Source organism: Amblyomma maculatum, chromosome 1, assembly GCF_055883805.1.
Source record: "Amblyomma maculatum isolate TAMU_Amacu chromosome 1, ASM5588380v1, whole genome shotgun sequence".
Classification (NCBI taxonomy): Eukaryota; Metazoa; Arthropoda; class Arachnida; order Ixodida; family Ixodidae; genus Amblyomma; species Amblyomma maculatum.
Window position 1 is genome coordinate 424451541 of NC_139344.1, and position 22328 is coordinate 424473868.

Here is a 22328-nt window from a genome sequence, read left to right on the forward strand (position 1 = left end):
CAAAAAAGATGCTGATATGGAACAGAATTTAGCTAAGGGAATCTGAAGTGCATCATGTACTAGTTGGTATGCTTCAGCTGCATTGCATAGGCATACCTTGGTTGTGTCTCTTCTAAATAGTGAAGAATTTACTCTAGGGACCTGAAAAAGTTGTCCTTAGTAACCGAGCGTCTCTTGTAACCATGTCTCTTGTATGCAATGTCGTTAACATGGCAGACATAGGGAAACCAACCGAATCATTTTCGGATGTCTCTTGTAACCGAGTGTCTTTTGTAACAGTGACTCTTGTAATGAGATTTAACTGTACCAAGGTTTTACTGTATGCTTCGACACTAGGACTCTGCTCCATGTATCTTGCCCAGCATGAACGTCAACAGGAACTGACAATGTAGCCTTGTAAACAGTCGGGTCAGCTTTTTGCACAGGTGAACCCCCAACTTCAGTAGACCCATATGCATAAAAAAAAAAAAAAAAAAAAAAAAACTCACTTATAAGCAACAATATACAGTGATGTGCATGGTGCAGACATGGTGCAAACGGCTCTCACCTTTGCGCATTTCAACGTCATTCGGAATGAAGAGAACATCCTCCTGAGCCTCCACCAGGGGATGCCGTAGGGCTGTCATCTGTATCACACCTGAACCTGTACAAAATCACAACACTCAGTCACATCATATCGTTCCATGGTGGCGACAATGCCAAATACCCAACAAGCGAACAGACACAACAAACCGCATTTATATAAAAATAATATTATTTTCAGGTCGATTCCCGAGGCCAGGCTCCCCCACCAATCACGTCCACTCACTGATCAGAGTCCTTTTTGGCCCCGACGTTGTGAGTTTGAATTCAATGGACCGAATAAAAATGCTTCATTACCAAACCCAGACTTTCTAGGCGATAAATCTTTTTTTTTTTCTTTTTGCTGCTAATTAAACATATGCGTTGGCATATGTGCTACTGATTTTGTTTGGCAAAAAAAAATTGCATGGAGTTATTTGTGGAGTCTGTTAATGCTCTCCTGCTCATGGGAAAAGTAGTACCTTCTGTGCGGCACAGCTCATATGTTTTGCATTAACCAGAACATACTGGATACCAAAGCGGGTAGTACAGTCGAGCCTCATTATAACGAAGTGGTAAGTAGCGCGAAAATTCGGTTGTTATATCTGATATTCTTTTTAAACCCAAACTCCAGTAAATAAGTCTGCAAATAAAACAAAACAAAATGCACACTAATATGGAAAATACTCAAGGGATGTTGACTCCGCACACAATTCATGCGAAGGAGCCAATGGACTCGGGGAGTGCAGTGTGCGTGCACGGGTCGGTCACAGTGCCAGAGGCACACTAGGGGCTCACAGCATGATGAGGCAATGGTGATGACATGTCAGTCATATGCCTATCGGCCTTTGTATGGCCGAGCTCACGCGGCAGTGGCGGCGACACTAGAGTGCAGCCATGGCCGTTTATGACCTCCGAGATCACCATGCACTGAAGTGTGATCTTGGAAGCCACGGACCGTTGGCGCTAGTTTTTATCTACCTCACACCCCAGACTCCTGAGATGACACCCCTGCAAGCGGTGATCTCAGAGGCCAAAAGCCGTTGGCGGTAGTTTCCGTTGCCGCTGCTAGATGATGCGGCACACGAATGCGCAGGTGATTTAAACATACTTCTCTGCAACGGGCAATTCGATCGATTGAAAAATTGCATTTCTTGGTGTTTTTTCCGGTTTCTTTACACATTTTTTTGCCGTTTTAATGCACAAAAACTGTTCATTATAACCAACCGAACGTCAAATTTCGAATTTTTCATTCTTTAATACAGAAAGAACTCCTACAGAAATAAAGCATAGACCAACAAAACTTTGATTTTAGTTACTTTTATCTGATAATTCGTTCTATCCATGTTCGTTACAGCGAGGTTCGACTGTATAAAAATTTAGAGGAGGCCATTCGCTTTCTAATGGTATTAGTCTCAATCAACATGTTTGCCTAAAAGGCCACAGAAAATTTTTCCAACATATTTGCAACTATTAAAATCTCGTTCATTCAACCAATGTTAATTCAGGCATCAAGATAATTTGAACTAGGAGCATGGTGATGGCCGACGCGCAAGTAAGTCTGTTGCACTGAGTGCTTGTTAATTCAGACATGGGCAGGCTCCCATCAGTTAATTCAGACGTGAACTAGCGTCGAGGTACGGCTCTAGCCGCGCAGCCAGAGATCACAGATATACTACTGCTAAGAAAGCAAGAACTTGGCATAAATATGCACGCTGTTTTTGAAACTCTACATTCCTTACAATTTTGAAGAACCTGTACACACACAAGACACACGAAATATGTCAACCAGGACCAGAACTGCATGAAACAGTGATGCCAGGGCATCTCGCATGTACTATGGCAGGGAAGATGACGAGAACCGATGAAAAGTTCCCTATTTCTGAAATAAAGCTCAGTCGCACAGTTTTGGTTTCGCTTTAACTTCACGCCATCCCATGAGTGCGACTGGGCTCGCATATCAGCCACTCAAGCCACTTTTGAACTTCTTTTTGAGATGTCCCTGTTCTTTTAATCTTGGTGCGTGTACATGTTTGTGAAGGGGAAACTCTTCTAATGCCTACACATATATTCCTCGTGTGCATCCATATGCTGCTTGCAGTACGCTGTATGCTGAAACTATGCACTGCACATGAAGAATTCCATTGCACTACAAGCTTTCCTGCAATGCTTCAGAGCATAGATTGTGAGGTGAAGCGTCCTCAAAATACGATGTGGCTATTTTGTAAACGGGCACCAACGTTAGGGCAGTGGAGGTCTTAATAATAATAATCCCCCCCCCCTGAACAAAGCAACGCTTTATGAAACTGGGGAAAGCTGTCCTTCTCACTTGTTCCATCTCAAATGGAGACAACCATCATGCAAGCATTCATCAAATAAAGTTACGGTTTCATCTCAAATGGAGACATTTCCTCAAATAAAATTACTGTGCTGCAATGTTCTTCAGAAATTCTGAGCTGAAAAACAGCGCTGCTGTTTGCAAAGTTATCAGGTGACATTTTCCAGTTCAGCAAATTGTGATCAATTGCCAGTTAACCTTGAGTACTTGTTTACATTTCTGACTGTTGTCACATGTTGAAGATAGAGTAGTTGAACTTCTCATCTCATAAGGCAGGATATTTGTTCACATTTCTGACCAGGTCACTGCATGTCGATAGATCGAGTAATTAAACTGCTCGACTCAATAAGGGGGGGCATTTGTTTACATTTCAGAGTGCATCCTCGCATTCTGACAGATCCAGCACCCTTAAAACCAAGGAAAACCTAAACCAACTTTCACAAAGCTGAAAAGTTACAAACCTTTTTTATTTCCTGGTGAACACCTCAAACATACTGTCAGCATGATGGTGAACCAAAACAAACTTTTATAAAACTGAAAAGGCACATAAAACTATCTTAACTCTCAGAGGGCAAAACTCTTTTCTCAATGGACACCCCAGTGCGGGGTGTTCCGTGCCATTCGGTTTAAGCATGGACTATTATAAGCCAGCTTGAACCATGTGGCTGTTGCCAGCAGTACAGATGGCATGCTGCTGGCCTCCTGCTGTATAATGTAGTAAAAATATTATAACTATTGTCGTAAAAAAAAAAAAAAAAAGTTTCTGATGAGAAATGGCAGTTGGGGCGTGAAATGGTCAACACATTCCGGACATTTTTACCTGCCGGAGAGATCCACTTACCCTTTGGTCGCATTGTGGGTCGGACGTAGGGTTTGCCACTGGCCGACACAGCCACCATCGCGAAGCTGACCAGGACGTCTAGGTGTGAGATGACCTCAGACAGCTGCTGCAGGGGTTCCCAATAGCCAGCTGTGTGGCAGGTCAAATGGCTATCAGACAAGAGCATCAGGCTTGAGGACATGCTCATTCCAAAGCCTGCTCGATTCACAGCACCTCATCTGCCACCAGAGGGCCATAGTTGCTCTCTGTACACTGTACACTGCAGCAGTGTGCACAGATGTACAGTTCCCGTCAAAAGTGTAAAGCTCAAGGGGTTAAGGTGTCAAGTGGGGCACCACGGTATATCTGGTAGTCCAAAGTTTGGGGGGATAGAGGGCGCAAGCCCCTTCTGTTATCAAAAGATCATGATTGCTGAGGATCGAAAACAAAGCACGTTGCTGGACTCAGGAACACTCTCCTTGGGCTGTATGCTTTTAAAGGTAAGAGTAAGCTGCTCAAATTACTACAAAATGTGCAATGTGAGCCGTGAATAACTTGCCAGCTGCGATATAAACAGTGGAGCCTCGCTAACTCGAAATGGTAAAAGCAGAGTAGAATTTTTAGATAAACAATGCTTCAATACAAATAAATTTCATATTCAGAAGCATAGAAAATGCATTCCTCCAGATTTTGTGGCTAAAAGGGCGCATTTATGGTCGTGCCACCGCAAACTGCTCAATGAGGGTACTATCACGATTGGTGATATCGATGTCTGCAATGTATGGGCTACATGTCACCAGGCAACAGGTAATCATAGAGTCTAGTGATGTGCAGGTAGTGCTTAGTGATCACGGGTGCTGTCACAGCTTGTGAATTTGTACCATCTGTAATGGCAAGGGAGAGTGTCTGGGACATTTGAAATTCTGCACATTGTACTAGATACATTCTAGCCCGGGGAATTTCATAAATCGGTGCAAACCGTGATTGAATCGAGAGCTACAGTAAAATCACCCCGACTGTAAGATACCTGTGTAAAACCCTTTCTAGTTTCACATGTTCACGCTTGTTTCTGGATCCCCCAGTGCAAAAGCTGTTAAGCTTTCGCATAAACCACCTATACATTTGTGCCATACGAGCGGAGTTATTATAGACAATAGAAGTAAAAAAAGAAAGTCAAACAGAACCGGAAGCAGTAATTAGAAAAGAACATTAGTGAAATCAGATACACAATGTTGACCGCACTGAAGCACCTAATGAAAGGAGAAGCAGGCCATGAAGGCATGTGCACGCACCCGCAATCTCGACGATCATCTTGGCGATGCCTTCTTGGGCACGATCGTAGTCAGCCCGGGCATTCAGGAAGCGCTCATTGGCTGCTGCAAGTTCCCCATTCCGGAAGCGCACGCCATTCTGCTTTGTGTCGATGGTCGTATAGCCTTTACTTGACCGAAGCGCTGGCTCTTCCTGAATTCAGTATCAAAAGTTTGCATGTACGGCACAGGTCAGACTGTCGAATGGGAAGGAGGGCACATAGATTCATCTGCGAAATTGCAGGTGCAAGCTAATTTCGGGTTGCTTGTTCCACACAATGTCAACAAAGTGATAGACTGAAGACTATAACAAGTTGAAGTCAGTAACGCTGCAAATGGCACCAGAAAAAAAGCGGGAATTGATCAGAGGTGCACACAACTTTGAAACAGAAGTACTACAAGAACCTATTGTAGCAGGCAAACTTGAAACCCTCGGCCAACGTGTGCATGCATGAAAGAGCAATGCTATGGGCATGCACATTGTGACCTCCACAGAAAACAGGCTGTGTGCATAGAGCGACACACTGATGTCACATTGCTGCACACTATAAGGCCTATTGGCCTAGCACAGTTCTTGCCCTCTCCTACTCTAGAACCACGGATGCACAGGATACTGAGGCAGTTGTAAAACACTGGCTGTTAAGCTTATAGGCATCACAGCCTATGGCATAGAAAGATGAATGCTAGTGATGTTCAAGTGTTTTTCTTTTTTGGAGCAAAAGCTCTACTTCATGGCCAAAGCTGCAAAAGCTGAGTCAGGTGTGAAGCCTGACCATGAATTGACCTTGTTAGTTTGGCATAGCAACAGCATGTCTTAGAGTTAAACCAAAGCCAACATAGTGACCAGAGTAGCCATCATGGTGGACATGAACCCTTGACCTTCAATATGAAGTCAAGTTGCGAGCACTGGGCAGAAAAGAACCATAATGGTGACGTAAGTATTAGGAAATATGCTACTACAGTCGAACCCGGATATATCGAACCCAGATATTTAGAATTTTGGTTATATCGAACTCACGGAATATCCTGGTCTAGGGCAGCGCCGCGCGCATCTGCGGTGATCGCTGCCGCACTAGCACGTGATGTTTACAAGTTGTGTGTGTGAAGGAAAGGGAGGGAACCAATGCAACCGTGGTGTTCGGGAGAGGGAACGTGATAGAGTGAAGCGCAAGGGTGTGCCCACTCTTCTGCCAAGTTTTATCTCTCCCCTTCCTCTCTCTTTCCCGGTCTTCGTTTGCAGCAGCACACACTACGCATGCACGGACAAGCCAGCTCGGCCCACGGCAGACGCTTCTCCAGTGTGTGCTGTGAACACTTTGTGCGCGGCGGCGATGAGCGTCTCCTGTCATTGTACTGAACGCGCGTAAGCTACGGCGCCGTGGATGCTAAAAAACGGCAGATCTTTATTTTTTTTTCCTTTTGCGAGAGTCGTTTATTCTTGCCGTCGTGCTGAACGTATCCTATGGCGGCTGCGGAGGTTAAGAAGCAGCAATTTTTTTTTTCTTTTGCGACAGTTGTTCTTGTCGGGCTGAACGTGCGGCGCAGGTAAGCTATGGTGGCTGCGGATGTTAAGAAGCGGCAGATTTTTTTTTTTTTTTTTTTTCTGCGAGTGTCCTTCATTCTTTCATCTATGATTTAACGAAAGTAGACGGCCGACTGCGATCATGACACTGGCTTTTTGCATTGTTCGCTCCAAATGGCATTTGCAGCTATCATTCTTGCCAATGATTTTGTAGCAGTGGACTACGCCCGCCCCACCCCAAACGCGGTGTGATAAATCGAACTTAAATCTAACCAGACTTGTGCAATCAAGCCATCACACGGGCACACTGCCAAGTTCGCCCCCTGCGACCGCAAGGTCTACAAAAACTAGTCAAAAGATAAACACATCGTGATGTTATTGCTGCGCAGCATCTTGGCGCGCTGCCAATAAATCAGCTGTGGATGCGACAATGGGTGCGACAGAGGGACGCGCCACCAAACGCTTTTATTTATTTTTTTTTTCAAGTTCTTCGGGGGAAAAATGGGGAATGGGTTCATTATTCGAGTGGGTTGACTACGCGACAAATATAGAAAGTGGCGTTTCAAGCCAATTTCTGTATACCGAATTATAGATATATTGAACTATTTCGCGATCCCCTTCGAGTTCGATATATCCAGGTTCGACTGTATATATACAGCTACGACTTGTCTTGAATAGACAGGCGGGTTTGAGATCAAGAGCGAATTTGGCTCTTTGAATCAAGTGCCCGAAACCAAGTTACGTCTTGCTAGACAATGTGGACTGTTAACAGTGTGCTTCTACCGAACCTTACAGTGTGGATAGACTCATTTAGATCAGCTACAGCTTGAACTCAGTCGTAAGCGTTAGCAAAATCATCGACAGCCACTTCAGGTGGGACCACCGCACCCAGAAAATGGAACAAGTCAAGAAATTCCTCATGCAAACATCCGCATTCGTCCACAGCATCTGTCTACAGCCACTGCAAGGCCTGCCTCACAGAAACAGCTGGTCATTGCACCCTACTGCATGGTGTTCCAGGTGACTGTATGATTGGACCCAGCAGGTGAAGCTTGATATCAATTCCCATGTGAATGCAATTAGGAGCTGCTGAACAATCCCCTCCTGGCAAACTGGGAAGAGAAATGGCTTTAGTTTACAAAATCTATCTATATTTGTGCCCCGCTGTGGTGGTGCAATGGCTAGGGCACACGACTGCTGTGCCGAAGAATGCGGGATCGAATCCTGGCCACAGAGCCCGCTTTTCGGCAAGTGAAAAGCAAGGCACTCATATGCTGTGTGATCTCAGTGCACATTAAAGAACTCCAGCCGGTCGAAATTTCCAGAGCCCTCCGCTACGGTGTCTCCCATAGCATTTTGAGACGTTAAATGCCGTAGACCAAACCAAACCTATCCATATTTGTTGCAAGCAAAAGTGTCTAATGCACATTGTACATCTTCCCATCGTGACATGCACGCCCTCGAAATTTAAGTCTTGCTTGGCAACATTCATCAGAGAAGCGCAGTCTCAACCGCACTGACAATTTCTGCGGGATAAAAAATCCGCGCTTTTTCGGCCGCTCCTCAGAAAGCCAGTGTTGCACTTCCTGGTTGCTGACAGCTTCATTTTCACCTGAAATAACATTTCCCATAATGCTGTGGTTGGCTTTTGAACTTCTGTGGCCACCTAGTGCCACCATTGACGTTTTATTTGCCAAGAATAATGGCGAACCATTCCGCCTTTTCCATTAGCATGGGGCCATCAACGAGCACGTTTTTAGTTCGAACTTGCAGAAACCATGTCCACATGGCTTTCTCAGTTTTTCTCAAAAGATGCAGGGTGTGCACGACATGCTCCAGAGGAACCTTGCTCAGCTGCATTGAATTTGATGTCTTCCTTGCTTTTGAGCAGTGTACTTAAAAAGTGTTCCCTGAAATGCTACGTGTTTCTGCCACCAATGTTCAGCACCTGCTTGCTACTTCAAGGGAAGAAAAAGTAGGGGTGTGCGAATATTCGAAATTTTCAAATATAATTCGAATATTATATTTTTATTATTCATATTCGATTCGAAAATCATCGAATATTCAATATGAGACGAATATTCGCAATCAACTGAATATTCCACTGCGAGCCCTGGTTTCGATTTTGTCTGCAAGACCTATCAACATAGCAACATGGTGGCACCCAGATCCGTGATAGTGCTTGATGCCTAACAGTAGCTTAACGTTGGGCCATGCCGCAACGGACGCATGCGACCTACGACTGCGCATTCGACTCGGTAATTCGTGTCATGGTGGACGAAGATTGTGGCGGACTGCCCGCGAAGCGGGGGAACAATGCGGACACACCGCCGAAACGAAAAGGAAAGAGTTGCATTTGGAAGTACAGTCGAACCCGGATATATCGAACTCGAAGGGGATCGCGAAATAGTTTGATATATCGATAATTCGATATACAGAAATCGGCTTGTGACGGCACTTATGATGCGAAAAAATGATACCGTATTTGTCGTGTAATTAAGCCACTCGCATAATGAACCCACCCTCCACTTTTGCACCCGAGAATTTGAAGAAAAAAAAATAAAAAAATGCGTTAAGGCCAGCTCGCTTACATGCAAGCGACTGAGCGATCTCAGCGACGAGGGGCAGCGACAGAGCGAAAATTTTCAAAACTTGTTGGAACTGCGTCCCTCTCACCGCTCGAGCACCCCGGCAGCTCAAAACAAGGTTTCTGTGTCGCCGCGGCAGCAGAAATCGCGAGCATTTTCGCTTGCATGTCGATGGCGCGCGTCAGTCCGTTTCGGTCGTCTCATCCACAGCTTATTTCTTGGCAGCGTGCCAAGATGCTGCGCAGCGATAACGTCAGGGCGCGTTTATCTTCTGATAGTTCCTGCGGTGGCGGGGAGCGAACTTGGCAGAGTGCCCGTGATGGCTTGATTGCACAAGCCTGGTTCGATTTATAACGCTGCGCTTGGGGCGGGCGTCATGATAGCAGCAGCTGACCATGTGCTTTCGCCGATTCATACATGCTAGGGTAAACGATAAAAAAAAAATAAATAAAATAAACATCCCCACAAAAAAAAAAAAAAAAAAAAAAAACACACACACCCTGCCGCTTAACGTCCGCAGCCGCCATATCTTACGCTACGCCGCGCGTACAGCACGACGATAAGAAAGGATAACTCACAAAAAAAAAAATAATAATAATAATAATAATAAAGATAAAAAAAAAAACAAAGCTGCCGCTTCTTAACATCCGCAGGCGCCATAGCAACGTCTGTCCGCCGCCCCGTCGCCGCACGCAGAGGGTTCGCAACACATGCTGGAGAAAGCGTCCGACGTCTGTCTGAAAACAGGCTGAGCTGGCTTGGTGCATGCGTTGCGCATGCTGAAGGAAAGAGATAGCTCGGCAAAAGAATGGGCACACCCATGCACAAGGCTTGCAAACGTCATGTGTTGGCGCGCGGGAAAGGACAACTGCAGAAGCGCACGCCTTTGGGGAATGGGCGCGGCAAACGTCATGTGTTGGCGCGCGGGAAAGGACAACTGCAGAAGCGCACGCCTTTGGGGAATGGGCGCGGCGCTGCCCAGACCAGCCGTCGCCGAACTGTCCCCTCTCATTCCTTCCGCGCGTGGCTTGAAAACGTTACGCAGCAAACGGCCAAGGGTGATGCGATCGTCTTTGGGGAAGACACACTTTCCAGTGCGTGGTGTGGAGTTCGATATATCGAACGACCGGTGAAATTGAGTTCAATATATGACACGGCGTTCCTATACTTTTACATGTGATTTTCGAGGGGATATTTCGCGAGTTCGATATAACCAAAATTCGATATATCTGGGTTCGATATAACCGGGTTCGACTGTACTTTGTAAAGACAACGCCATCGACGGAGCAGTGCACGACGTGCAGCTTAGTGCTTCAAATTCCTACAGAAACAACAACGCCGCTTGTCAACCATTTGAAGCTGCATCCGACCTTGATGAAAGAGTATCGTAAGATCGCTGCAGGTGCACCAGAAAAAGATCAGCCTACCATGGCCGACTTTGTGCGCCCGATGAAGCCACTTTCAGAAAAGAGTACGCAAGCACCAAATAGTAAGGTGGCTGCTATGGTGGCGCTTGATTTGCAGCCCTACAGCATCGTTGAAGACCGCGAATTTAAAGAGCTTTTGGCAACAGCTGTTCCAAACTATAGCCTGCCATCGCACTCTACGCTTTCGCGCGTGCTTGTTCTGCGCATGTATGACGATACGCGAAAAAAGGTGAAACCGGAACTCCGCAATGCTTTTGAAGGGGGAACTGTAGCTGTTTGCTTTACCAGCGACATGAGGACATCGCGAGTGAACGAAAGCTATATGAGCTTCACTTGCCACCTTCTGTCTCCTAATTTTCAAATAAAGCAATTCACGCTTAACACACTTTACATGGCTGCCAGCCACTATGCTGAAAATATCGCAGCTATGCTGGGCGAGATGTGCAGCGAGTGGGAGATACCTGACAACTGTGAAAAATACATTGTGACCGATAATGAACGGAACATCCGTGCCGCTGTCAGAAGACTCCCATGGACTGAGCGCGATCGTGCTTCGCCCACACCTTGCAGCTCGCCCTTAACGATGCAAGATATCGTATCCGCCATCGATCGCCTGTGCAAGAAAGCTAGACAGATTGTTGGCTATTATAAGCACAGTTCATCGGCACAAAAGCGACTAAAGGAATACCAAAAAAAAACAGGCAAAGATCCTCTCCGTCTGGTGTAAGATGTTGAAACTAGGTGGAATAGCCAATACCTAATGCTGTCTCGTCTCTTGGAAATGAAGGAGGCAGTCACTGTGGACCTTCCACTTCGGACAGCAATATTGATGGGCTCAGTTCACAGCAGTGGAAAGAGGCTTCAAAATATGTAGAAGTGCTAAATCCATTCTTTGAAGCCACCATTATTGCCAGTACGGAAATATATCCGTCACTTTCGGCTCAAATACCCCTCATTTTTGGAATGCTGCACTATCTCGCCAACTTTACTGGCACAACTGGATTTAATACAGCACTGGCATGTTCTGTCAAAACAAGGTTTCCCCTGTATGCAGAGGACAAGGAGGCATGCCTGGCCATGTTTTTAGACCCGCGCTTCAAATCCACCATATTTAGAGCCGAGAAAGAAAAAATGATGTGACTAAAAGATTTAGTGCTTCATGAAATATTCCTATGTGCACCTGTGAAAGGAACAGATCCAGCAGCTAAAAAGCAGAGGCCAGAACTGCACCAACAGCCTTCATCTAATGTCTGGCATGCGTTTGACAATTTGGCAAAGAATGCTGAGGGAACTGAGGCAGTTCCTGCTGCAGAATGGGAGTTTGCTGCTTACTCAGAAGAGCAATGTTAAAGCGAGACAGTGACCCATGCGAGTGGTGGAGGGTTGTTGGTTCTTTCAGGTATCCCAGTCTATCAAAGCTCGGTATGAAGTACCTCACAATACCTGCCACTTCAGTGCCAAGTGAGAGGGCACTTTCTGTGGCCGGAGAAGTTGTTTCAACTAGAAGGGAACGGTTTCTACCTGACCATGTGGAGCAATTGGTTTTCCTTCACGACAATCTTTAATGCTCATCCCTTGTCACCCGTTAATAATTAGGGGGTATTATTAACGATGCGCCCTTAACGGTGCACACTCCCAGACACCCTTTGAGTGAGTGGGGGTAGCTGTTCCGGTCGCAAAGGAGATGCCCTCGACCTGCGTGGCAAGCTCTGCCGGAATTCAACTACCTTGTAGTGACAGAAGGGGGTGGTCGTTTGGTGCCCAGCGGTCGCCGGTTCAAACCAGAGTAAGGATCGGAGTCAGAAGTAAGAAACAAAACACAATTTATGTAGAGCAAGAGACGATACAATGAATACACAAGATCACGTGAAATACAACAGACGAGAGGTTCACAGAATACAAACGCTAAGCATGCAACTACAGAACGATTCAATAACCCAGGCTTTACAACAGAAACACCAAATTGTTCACCGGGCACTGTTGCAGTCCGACGCCTCAGGAGTCACGATGTGGCCGCCATACGAGACGAGCACCGCTCCCTTGAAAGTCCGTGGGCTTGCCAGCAGCGGGTGATCCTCGGGAGTCCAGCCGAAGCACAGGCGAGCACGTCGCAAAACACTGACGAACTGACTGACTGTCTGACTCACAAGCGGCTCGGTCTCTTTAAATAGGGCGCGCCGCGTCTGTCTGTCAGCACGCACCAAAGCTAGCGCGCGCGCACACTTAGCTTCGCTGGTTATAGCGCTCTCTTTTCCTCCCGTTGAGCCGCGCGTCGTCATTGGCCAGGTCCCATAGAAAGTTCTCGAAAGGCCTGGCACATTCCAGGCCTATGAACCACCGTCCTCCCCGGGCAATGGGAAAGAGGGTCACGGCAACGCGTACAAAGCTACGTGCTCTCCCGCGCGGGGAAGGGGGCTTTTCTCTCCATGCCTTCCACGCGACGCCGTGCGGGCCTCGCGCCGTACCGGCTTGATGAAAATGTGCGCCGATTTCGTGACATCCCTACAAGCCCCTTTTGTGCGGCAAGCTAGCCTTTTAATCAGTGCATTGTGCTAGCTGTTTTAGGTAATGTGGTGTGATGTGATGTGATGTGGTTTGTGCAGCCATACCTTTTGTGTTCACTTACTCTTTCAATGAGCTGTGATGTTCTTGGATTCTCAAATAAAAGTTTTGTAGCGGCTAAATGTGCCTGACTAATTATTCGATATTCGAACCTAAGTATTCGTATTTGATTCGTATTCGACAAATTTGATATTCGCACACCCCTAAGAAAACGCAAAGAAAGAGGGTAATGGTGGCATGTGCCATGGCCGCCAGTGCGCCTCTCGCACACTAGCATGCTTTGGTCTTTTGCATTGTCTCCCCCAAAGCAGCTGCAAAGGATGCGCCTAACCTATACCAGCTGTCGCCAAACAAGCTCTCCCATTCTTTTATGCGTGTGGTTGGCAAATATTCTTTCATTCCTTTGCACGCATGGCTTACAAACATCTCGCAGTGTCACACGCCAAATGACTGCAGGAGATGCGAGCCCCTTTGGGGAAAGCACAACTTCCAATGTGCAGTGTGATGTTCAGTACATCAAATGGCCAGCCAAAACTGGTGTTCGATGCACGATGTAACTTTCCTATGCTCCTGCTCAGGATTCTAAAAGGGGCAGTAAGTGTACTTGAAAATAATTGTAAGTATCTGGGTTTGAGATATCTGGGTTCGGCTATACTAACTAAAGAACTCCATATACTTCCAGGGTGGGTTTCTTAGTTGCACCTTGAAATCTACAATGGGCAAGTTTTATTTAAAATGCTATTGCCACTAAAAAATTTCACTGAAAACTCAGCACTTGGTAACTGCAAAGCCCAAAAAATGTGTGGCATTATTTTAATTTAAACAATGCCCCGTTAGGGTGGCGCTGTTGTTGGGGTGCTTGACTACTGTGCCCAAGTATGAGGAATCGAATTCCGGCCTCGGCGGCTGCTTTATGATGTAGGCGGAAAGTACGGCGCGCGTGTGCTATGCGATATCTGCATGTTGAACGAACCTCGCGTACAGTCAAACCTCGATATAACGAACACGCATATAACGAATTATTGAATATATCGAACTCTTCCTAAATATTTTTGTCAAACACATGTATTTTTAACTTCCAATAGCGAACGCAGTTCGGCATAAAACGGATATTACGAACTTCGCGATGCAGGAGGCAGGCTTCGCTGCACTACATGTGTGTTGTGCGGCGCAGCAAACTTTCAGGACTACCTCGCAGGCGCCAACAGCGCCACAGATGCCACGACGGCATTGGGAGTTGACAACCGAAAAAAATCTATGGCCTCCGAGATCAGGCAATCTCGGAGGCCATGAGAAATCGTTTGCATCTCACAATCGCTGACAGCGCCGCTTCAGCAGCGGCGGCAGCAGCGCGATCGAATGTTGCTTTTGCCTTTTTGGTTTTTGAGTTTTCCGCGTTTTTTGGTTTTAGTGTTAGCAACGTCGTGGCGTGGCCATCAAAGCGTTCGGCGGAGGCTGCGTCGGTCGTCGTGTTGAGCGTGGTGCGCCGGTGTTCGTAGTGCTGTGATGGCGGTGAAAATGAGAAAAAGAGCAGCACTGACGTTAAAGACCAAGCTCAAAATAAAATCAGGGCCTTCAAGGTAGTTTACAAGAGGAGACTTGATTGACACTCTTCTCGTGAAGCAGGACTTGATCGACTTGCTGGGAGCGTTAAAGCGGCATGGGACAGCTTGAAAGGCGAAACGATTGCCAACTGCTTTCGGCAAGCCGGTTTTGTTCCAGCAGAGGCCTGTGCATCAAATGACGATGAGGACGATCCGGACGAAGCAGAAGCAGAGCTCCGCGAGCTCGATGAGCTTGGAACGATTTTTCACATTTTGTTGGTGACATTCTCGCAACAATGACTGTAGAGGACTTTGTAGGCGGCGACCACGGCTGTACTGACGGACGCCGAAATCACTGTGGAAGTTTCTGAACATCTCGCAGACGAAGCTCAGGCTGACCCTGTAGACAATGAAAACATTCTGACTTCACAAGAAGCGCTTGCTGCATTGGATTTACTGTGCCGCCACTGCAGTGCTATTGAGAGCAGTGGGTTTGTCCTTGTTAAGTGTTTGCAAACTATGGAACAGGGCGTGATATGGAACGCGATCAACACAAAAAAGCAGGCCGCGATAACGCAGTTCTTTGCACGTAAATAAATGGACGTGACTCAAGTAGGCAGCCTCCAAGTTGCTGTGCCTTCTCTGGTTGAATTTTGCTGCTCTTGCATGTATTTTCGACGAAATTTTATATTACGAATTATGGATAGAGCGAACTATTTTCCGATTCTTTAACTGTTCGTTATAACGAGGTTTCACTGTACTGGTCAGAATTTCCGAAGCCCTCCACTACGGCTCTTTCATAGCTTAAGGCGCTTTGGGACGTCAAACCCTATAAACCAAACCAATTCAAACCATAAAATTAAACACATACAGCAAACCCATGGAGGAAGAAAAAACTGGGAGGGAGCGCCTCGGCGGAAAAGTGGAGCCTAGTCATAAAAAATATAATGAAAAGAATCATGGGAAATTAGCCGTCACGTGATACGGCAAGCGGTAGCCAGTAGCTGGTAGCTGGTTGCGGTTGCGGTTTCGCACGCTTCGCTCTGAAGAAATGCCGTCGCTACGCGACGCCTGCACTAGAAACCTGAGGCGCGCACTGCGAGCAGGCAATGGATAAAACTTTGGACTTTTAGACGGGCTGATCCCGTGGGAGCTGCCGCCGTCGCGCAGTGCACCCGTGTATTTCGCGGAGTATGGACGGGTCCTCTCAGCTGCGCCATATGAAATGCTTGCGGGGCGCGGCGATCAGACGAAGCACGCGAGAACAAGAAGAACGAGAGGACGAAGCGCTGATCAGCGCTTCTGTCGTCCGTTGTGTTCTTGTGCTCTGTCTTTGTGCGCTGAGTCCCGCAAGCTAGCCCAACAAAAAGTACTGCCATATGAAATGCTGCGTGGCGGCCGGGATACAAGAACTACACGGATATACCTCGGGGCTGTCGCTCCAAAGGTGAGTATCCTAGCTGTTATGCGCACTCCTCGAGAAACGAAACGTTTGCTTGTCAGGGCATGTGCATGTATTGTTCGAGACGAAAATCGTTTGATTCATTTAGGAAATGCAGACCTCAAATAAACATTGTTACGCTGAAGCCACTTCCCCAGGCATGCAATGTTATGTCGAATTCATAGTCTCCCTGACGATACCAAATATGAAAAAGCCACCTGTAGTTCCCACTAGTGTGCCTATAAACACGGAGTACAATGCAACAATTGTAAACAAGTAACTTATGTGTTACGACGAGACGCACAACTTTCGGCAGACCACTCAGATATGCTTTCCGCGGGGACATCCAAAGTCACTAAACAATACCATGTACCCTGCTGCTTTTGAGTCTGGCAACTATGTTGGCTAAATTCCCAAGAACCATTGCACGCAAGAGAGAGAAGGGAGCGGCGTCAGAGGAGGTTGCGCGTGCTCCCTCCTAGTTTTTTTTCTTCCTCCTTGAGCAAACCATACTTTATCATCCTGCCATTATCCTTCATTACCGTATACCAAAAATAATGGTGCACTTATTCCACCTGAACCTGGTGGGTGACACGTCATCGCTAGAATACACGCTACCTACCACAGTGGTGTACCATGTGCTCATGGCTTCAGGCAAAGTCTGGCACGAGAGACGACTGGTCTGTGATTGTAACTGGCCTGTCACATATCATTATCTACTAGCTCCTGGCGGAATTTACTATGCAGCCAAAATTACACACACATAAAACAATTCTTTTGGCTGACATTTTTAATAATCAACTGCTAAGTTCAGAGGTGCGGTCCTTACAGGAGTAGATATGGTACATAAAATTCAACTTGAGGGGAGCACTTTTATCAACTAAAAAAAGAAAAAACAAGGCTAAAAGGTGAAATATGGGTGTTGCCATCACTGGCCAATTTTACAAGCTCGGTAGGATGCATCGACATAGTTTTCTTCGCACGTATTACAGATTCTAAACGACACTGTCATCCAGTTCAAAACAGCAACCATCGAGTGGTAGGCACTTTTTTAAATGCTGTTTTCTTTGCAACAAAACCATTTTCTGCTAGTTGACAACCACGAACACACCCAAAAAGAGCTATGTCAGAGAGTCGATGGCTTTACTGAGAAGACAAAAAAAAAAAAAAAAAAAAAACTAAGTGGAGTTGTCCTCGCTAAGCTGCTTCCCACAGGAGGAACTGCTGTGGTGCATGCAAAGAAAAAGAAGACGCCCAACTCTACTGACTGGTCCCACACAATCTATACACTAGCTATTTGGCCCCACACTATCTATACACTATCTATTCTACTGGCAAACCAGGCAGGCAAGTGCCACACAACAAAGCAGGATTGCTGCAGTGTGCGCTGCGTCGCCTGCAACCAACAATCGTATCTGACCTTGCGTGTCACCCGGAAGTAGTAGCCCAATTCCTTGTTGGACTCCAGCTTGACGGTCTTGCCGGCTTCCAGACCAAGGTTTTTGGCAGCCTGCGAGAAATTTGAAGAAGGCAAGGAAAAATTCTTCAGTTTAATGCATTCAACAGAACGACAGAATGTGATATGCACAAAAAAACGGCCGACAAAAGTTGTGACCATTTACTAGTGAGACACCCCCAAGCGGACATACGTGGCTGAAAAATGGTAATTTTCATCAAAAATTTGAGTTTTGTTATTTCGACCATGTGGGTAGCCCTGGTGATCCTTCTTTCACATACAGAAAAAAGTCAGAGCCAGAAATAATCCGAATATTATTAAAAGCTTATTTAAAGCACTCGCGGCGCTTAGGAGAGATGCAGATCCAACACATTTTCAAGCGTGTGATGTGCCAAATCACGGCACTGCCCATGATCACAGTTATGCAAGCCAGTAGGCCTATGCTTTTACTCCCTTAGGCTGGTTTCTTTGAATCACCCTTTCAGGAAGCAAATAAGAAGAAGATATTTTCACTGTAGATATCAAGCTCTTTCACAGGGCCCTTTTATAACTTCCCAGTGTTTTTATCAGCTTCTCATTCTGGGTCAAACATGGCTTTTGTGCACAACGTCTGGGTACTTACGTCAGCCACATCAAGACCAAATTTGGCATGCATAATTTTTGATGTGTGTAGAGTGCAATTATACAGGTTTTATAGAAAGCAGCGATGGTTTCAAGATTCAAAGTGTTTTAAATATTCAAGTGCTGGCCACTGAAAATGATGCAACAGACAAAAAATCGCAACAAAAAAGAAAAAAGCTCTTGGCAGTACTCTGCTGTTCATACCATCATGTTCAAAAGTTGCACAAGCATGCATGTTTTTCACACACACATTGAATTTAGAACCTGAAAGCATAAAGCTCTGAAAACTAAGATGATCTAGAAAGAGATCAAACTCTATAAGTGGAACACTACTCATTGATCACCTAGCTTTATATTAGGCAAAGCAAGTTTTCGAGCAACGTGCCCCCTCAGAACACTGAGTGCTAACACATACAATTGGAGTGAAATCAATTAGGTCACTGGTAGGCCCCTTGGATTCTGCTCGGGAAGGCACAGTCCAGTGCGCCGCTACAGGGCATAAATACAGAATGCAATTAAAATGCAAGCAACAGGGCAAATACACAGTGACCGACACAAGGAGCAATGCCCCAGTCTGCTCAACCTGGTTAGCTTCTCAGCGCAAGATCACAAGCACAAGTGCACTGCTGCAGCCTAGCCACTGACCTGTTTGAGGTAGCCCTCGCATTCGCTCCTTAGTGTCTCCAACTGCTCGTGGAGTGCTGAAAATGATCACATCCAATGTCAGCCACCAGTGAACTGGGTGCCACCCTTTGCCCGACGAACTGGAATTAGTGCAAATTGAAACCTGCCAGTTGAGAAGCGATGAGAAACGAACAAGAAGGCACACGGTCAGCTCGGTGGCAACAAAATTATATCCCGCGATCACAGAGAGACCGCACCTATGTCAATGCGCCACCACAATTTAAAAACACCAGAGACTCTATTTTATGAGACCATCAGGAACCAAGAAAACTTTAGGCACCAATTTCAGGAATTGGGACGCGTAACAATGAGTCATATTCAAACAAAATTTCACCCCTTTACAAAAAGCTACCATCATCCTTACTGGGCAGCTGCTTCTCAAATGTGGTGCTATGCACGCCATATATTATTAGGGGGCCTTCAGTACGCACTACTTTCCTCCCTACCTATTTAACAACAGATGAGCAGGTCAAGACGAGGGGCAAGTGGGATAGGGTGCAAACACTTCCAAACACTGCCTCCCGAAAGCTAGCATCTTTTCAACCACAGAGCAGAGGGTGGCACCTACCAATTCAACGTTAGCATATGGCCTCCTTTGATGGTTATTTTTCTGAAACTGCCATACTGCTACAGAAGGCTTTTGTTACAGGTGTTCAGTATGCATAGCGTAGTCGTCATCATAAAGTGAAGGTCGATTTAAATCTGAACAAAAAAACAAAAAAAAAAAAACAAAAAAAAAAAACTTTTATGCAGTTTTCATTTGAAGATGCAAAAGGAGAATGCAGGAAAGAAACCAAAATTAAACCATGGGGTGGGGACAGTGGAAGAGGCGAGGAAGTTGAAACCGTCTCCTCCTCGGCCTGTCTTGCCTCTGCTTCCTTAGCAAACAGACTTTTGTTTGCATCAAAATTTGGCAATAGGTTCTCTTGGAAACGAAGGGAGGGCTACACTAATCGTAGCTATGGTGCAAGAAACATTCATGTTTGGAACATAAAACGCATGGAAATATGCAGTAACCATCCACCGGCTCATTTTACTGAAGTGCATTTCTCCTAAAGTAGGCCCGTCCTTTTGCACCACCCAAGTGTTTCCTTCCATCAATTCAATGATCACCAGTAGTAGTTACTTCACAACGTGCCATGCCAGATGCATCATCAAAAATGCAGTGTTTGTCTGTGTGCTGTGTGTTTCTCCGTAGTGTGAGCGTGCTTTTTGCCCCGCAGTGATTTTTCAAGAGCATGGCCAAAGACCAAACAGCCCAAAAGCTTGTTTCACAGATGGCTACAGGGGTGGAGCATCAAAGATTTGCTGGCCTGCCTAACAGTTTTGCCACAGAACAGCATGTCTGGAGAATTATCTCTCTGTTCCTACACGTTCACCTTTTCTTTGTTGTTGTTGCTAGAGCCACCATTAGATTTAAGGAAGTTTCTAGTAACTAGGCTTGTTTAGTAAACATGCTGTAATGAAGGAAACTTTCTTTTTTTCCCTTGACTTTCAATGCTGAGTCAGCACCTGTACAAGCAATAAGCCTTATATGATGAACACTAATATACAGTAGGGTAGTGCGAATATTCGAAATTTCGAATACAAGTTGAATATATTTGTTATTTGATTTGAATTTGTGTTCTATTCGAAAAACCGATAGTATTTGAAATTTCGCAATATTCGAAAATTACTGAATACATTGAAAATTTTCGCATTCCCTACAGCTTCTCTGCACTGCGCCCTTCACCGCAATGCCTGACCGCGTGAACTATGCAGTGAAGTATACTCAAAACGTGACAAGAACATTTTGAGCAGATTGAGCAGATTGAAGACTCCCTTCTCGAGAGTGTACACCAAATGAAGCACTTGACGAAACGAGCAAAAAAAGTCATTATTACTCTGGTTTCATCTCAAATGCAGACATCTATCAAACAGGGGTTGATCACATAGAATTGCTGCGATACAAACGGTTTTTCGCAGTTTTTTCGGGGCCATTTGATAATTTGAGTTTCAATTAATTTGGGCATTTCTTCCTAGCCCCTTAAAGGCTGAATCAACAAAAGCTTACTGTATTAAGCAGTAATATGACAGCTACACCCATTTTCATGCAAGTCCTTTCTGTACAATAAACTAGTACATGGAATCCTGTATAAAATTTATGAAAATTACAATATTTGTACAGCCCTAATATATGTAGTGAACCCTCAATAATTCCATTTTGATCAATTCAAAATCCCAAACAATTTGTAATAAGAACTAATTACTCATTGACATCTCCCCAAGTACAGCCACACTTTTTTTAGCAGCCACAGCAAGGCTGTTACAACGCTTTAGATTGATTACTTCTAAACAAAACGATCACTGATCATCAATTTCCCCATTGTGACCACCGCTCCAGCTTCACGCCAGAGTAGGAATTTCATCGCCGAAGACGTGCACACTAGGCGCGACACTCCTTACAAGTGACGTGTATTAAAGCTAAAGCCTTTGATGGCTCATACTGTCAGCATTCGTCTGGTCACACTAAAGCTGTCAATCAAATGACATAATGACGTCATCAAAAAACTAAAAATTCTGTCTCCACCGAGAATTAAACCTCCATCTCTCGGATCCCCCAGCTGAGCACTTTAGCCAACTACGCCACGCCCGAGATTGTGGAAAGCATATCATACTTCTGCTTGTCTAATGTCAGGATGACCGTAGCGATGACAATGAAACTGCAATTGGTGATGACAATGATAACAGTAGTGATGATAATGACGGTGCATGTAGTTGATAATGATGATAAGAACAAATGTGAAGCCCCCTGTACAGCAGCAGCACTCAGGCTTTCGCATTTCTGCACTGTAGATTAAACAGTACTTTCAGAATTTTTATTGGAGTATTATTTGACGCATAATACTGATCAATTCACTCTCGCCCTACCATCTGATCTGCTGACCATCCTGGTTAGCTCAGTCGATAGAGCGACTGCCCCGGAAAGGCTGTGGTGCCGGGTTCGATCCCTGGATCACAACGAATGTTTCTTTAAATACGAAGCTTCTGAGAAAGCTTTCCTTTGTAGCCGTATGGCTGCGCTTGGGTGGATGTCACTGAGTAATTACTCCCTTAATAGAGATCTACTCCACCTTGGGGGATTCCCTTAAATATTCGATCAATCCTAAGTAATTTGAAGAATTTAAGCAATATCTTGTTTTGTAACCTAAATCAGCCTAGTTATTTTGAACATCTGATGTGCTGCATGGGAGTGGCCCAATCTAGACTGAGCCACAAAACAGTGAAGCAACTGCCCCATGAAACCGCAAGGCACTGTCATCGCAGCACCTCCTCTCACCTCAGGCAGCGTTACCAATATATGTCCCATGACCTGACCACAACGACCATTACTCTTGCTTCGTACATGCAACAGGTTGGTGGTGCGCAACACTGACCTGTGCTGCTTCTTCCAGTTGTGTGCAGTGGATAGAGG

General features: G+C 45.6%; 1 protein-coding gene across 1 annotated transcript in view; it reads right to left on the reverse strand.

Annotated features, from left to right (window-relative positions):
- Positions 1-22328, reverse strand: part of spel1 (DNA mismatch repair protein spel1) — a 122422-nt gene that overhangs the window by 20837 nt on the left and 79257 nt on the right. Inside the window, exons 16-20 of the mRNA XM_084598698.1 lie at positions 18836-18891; positions 17534-17623; positions 5012-5183; positions 3741-3869; positions 548-643 (exon numbers count right to left, since the gene is read on the reverse strand). Coding sequence (XP_084454824.1) covers positions 548-643; positions 3741-3869; positions 5012-5183; positions 17534-17623; positions 18836-18891 — 543 coding nt within the window. The remainder of the gene's footprint in view (positions 1-547; positions 644-3740; positions 3870-5011; positions 5184-17533; positions 17624-18835; positions 18892-22328) is intronic.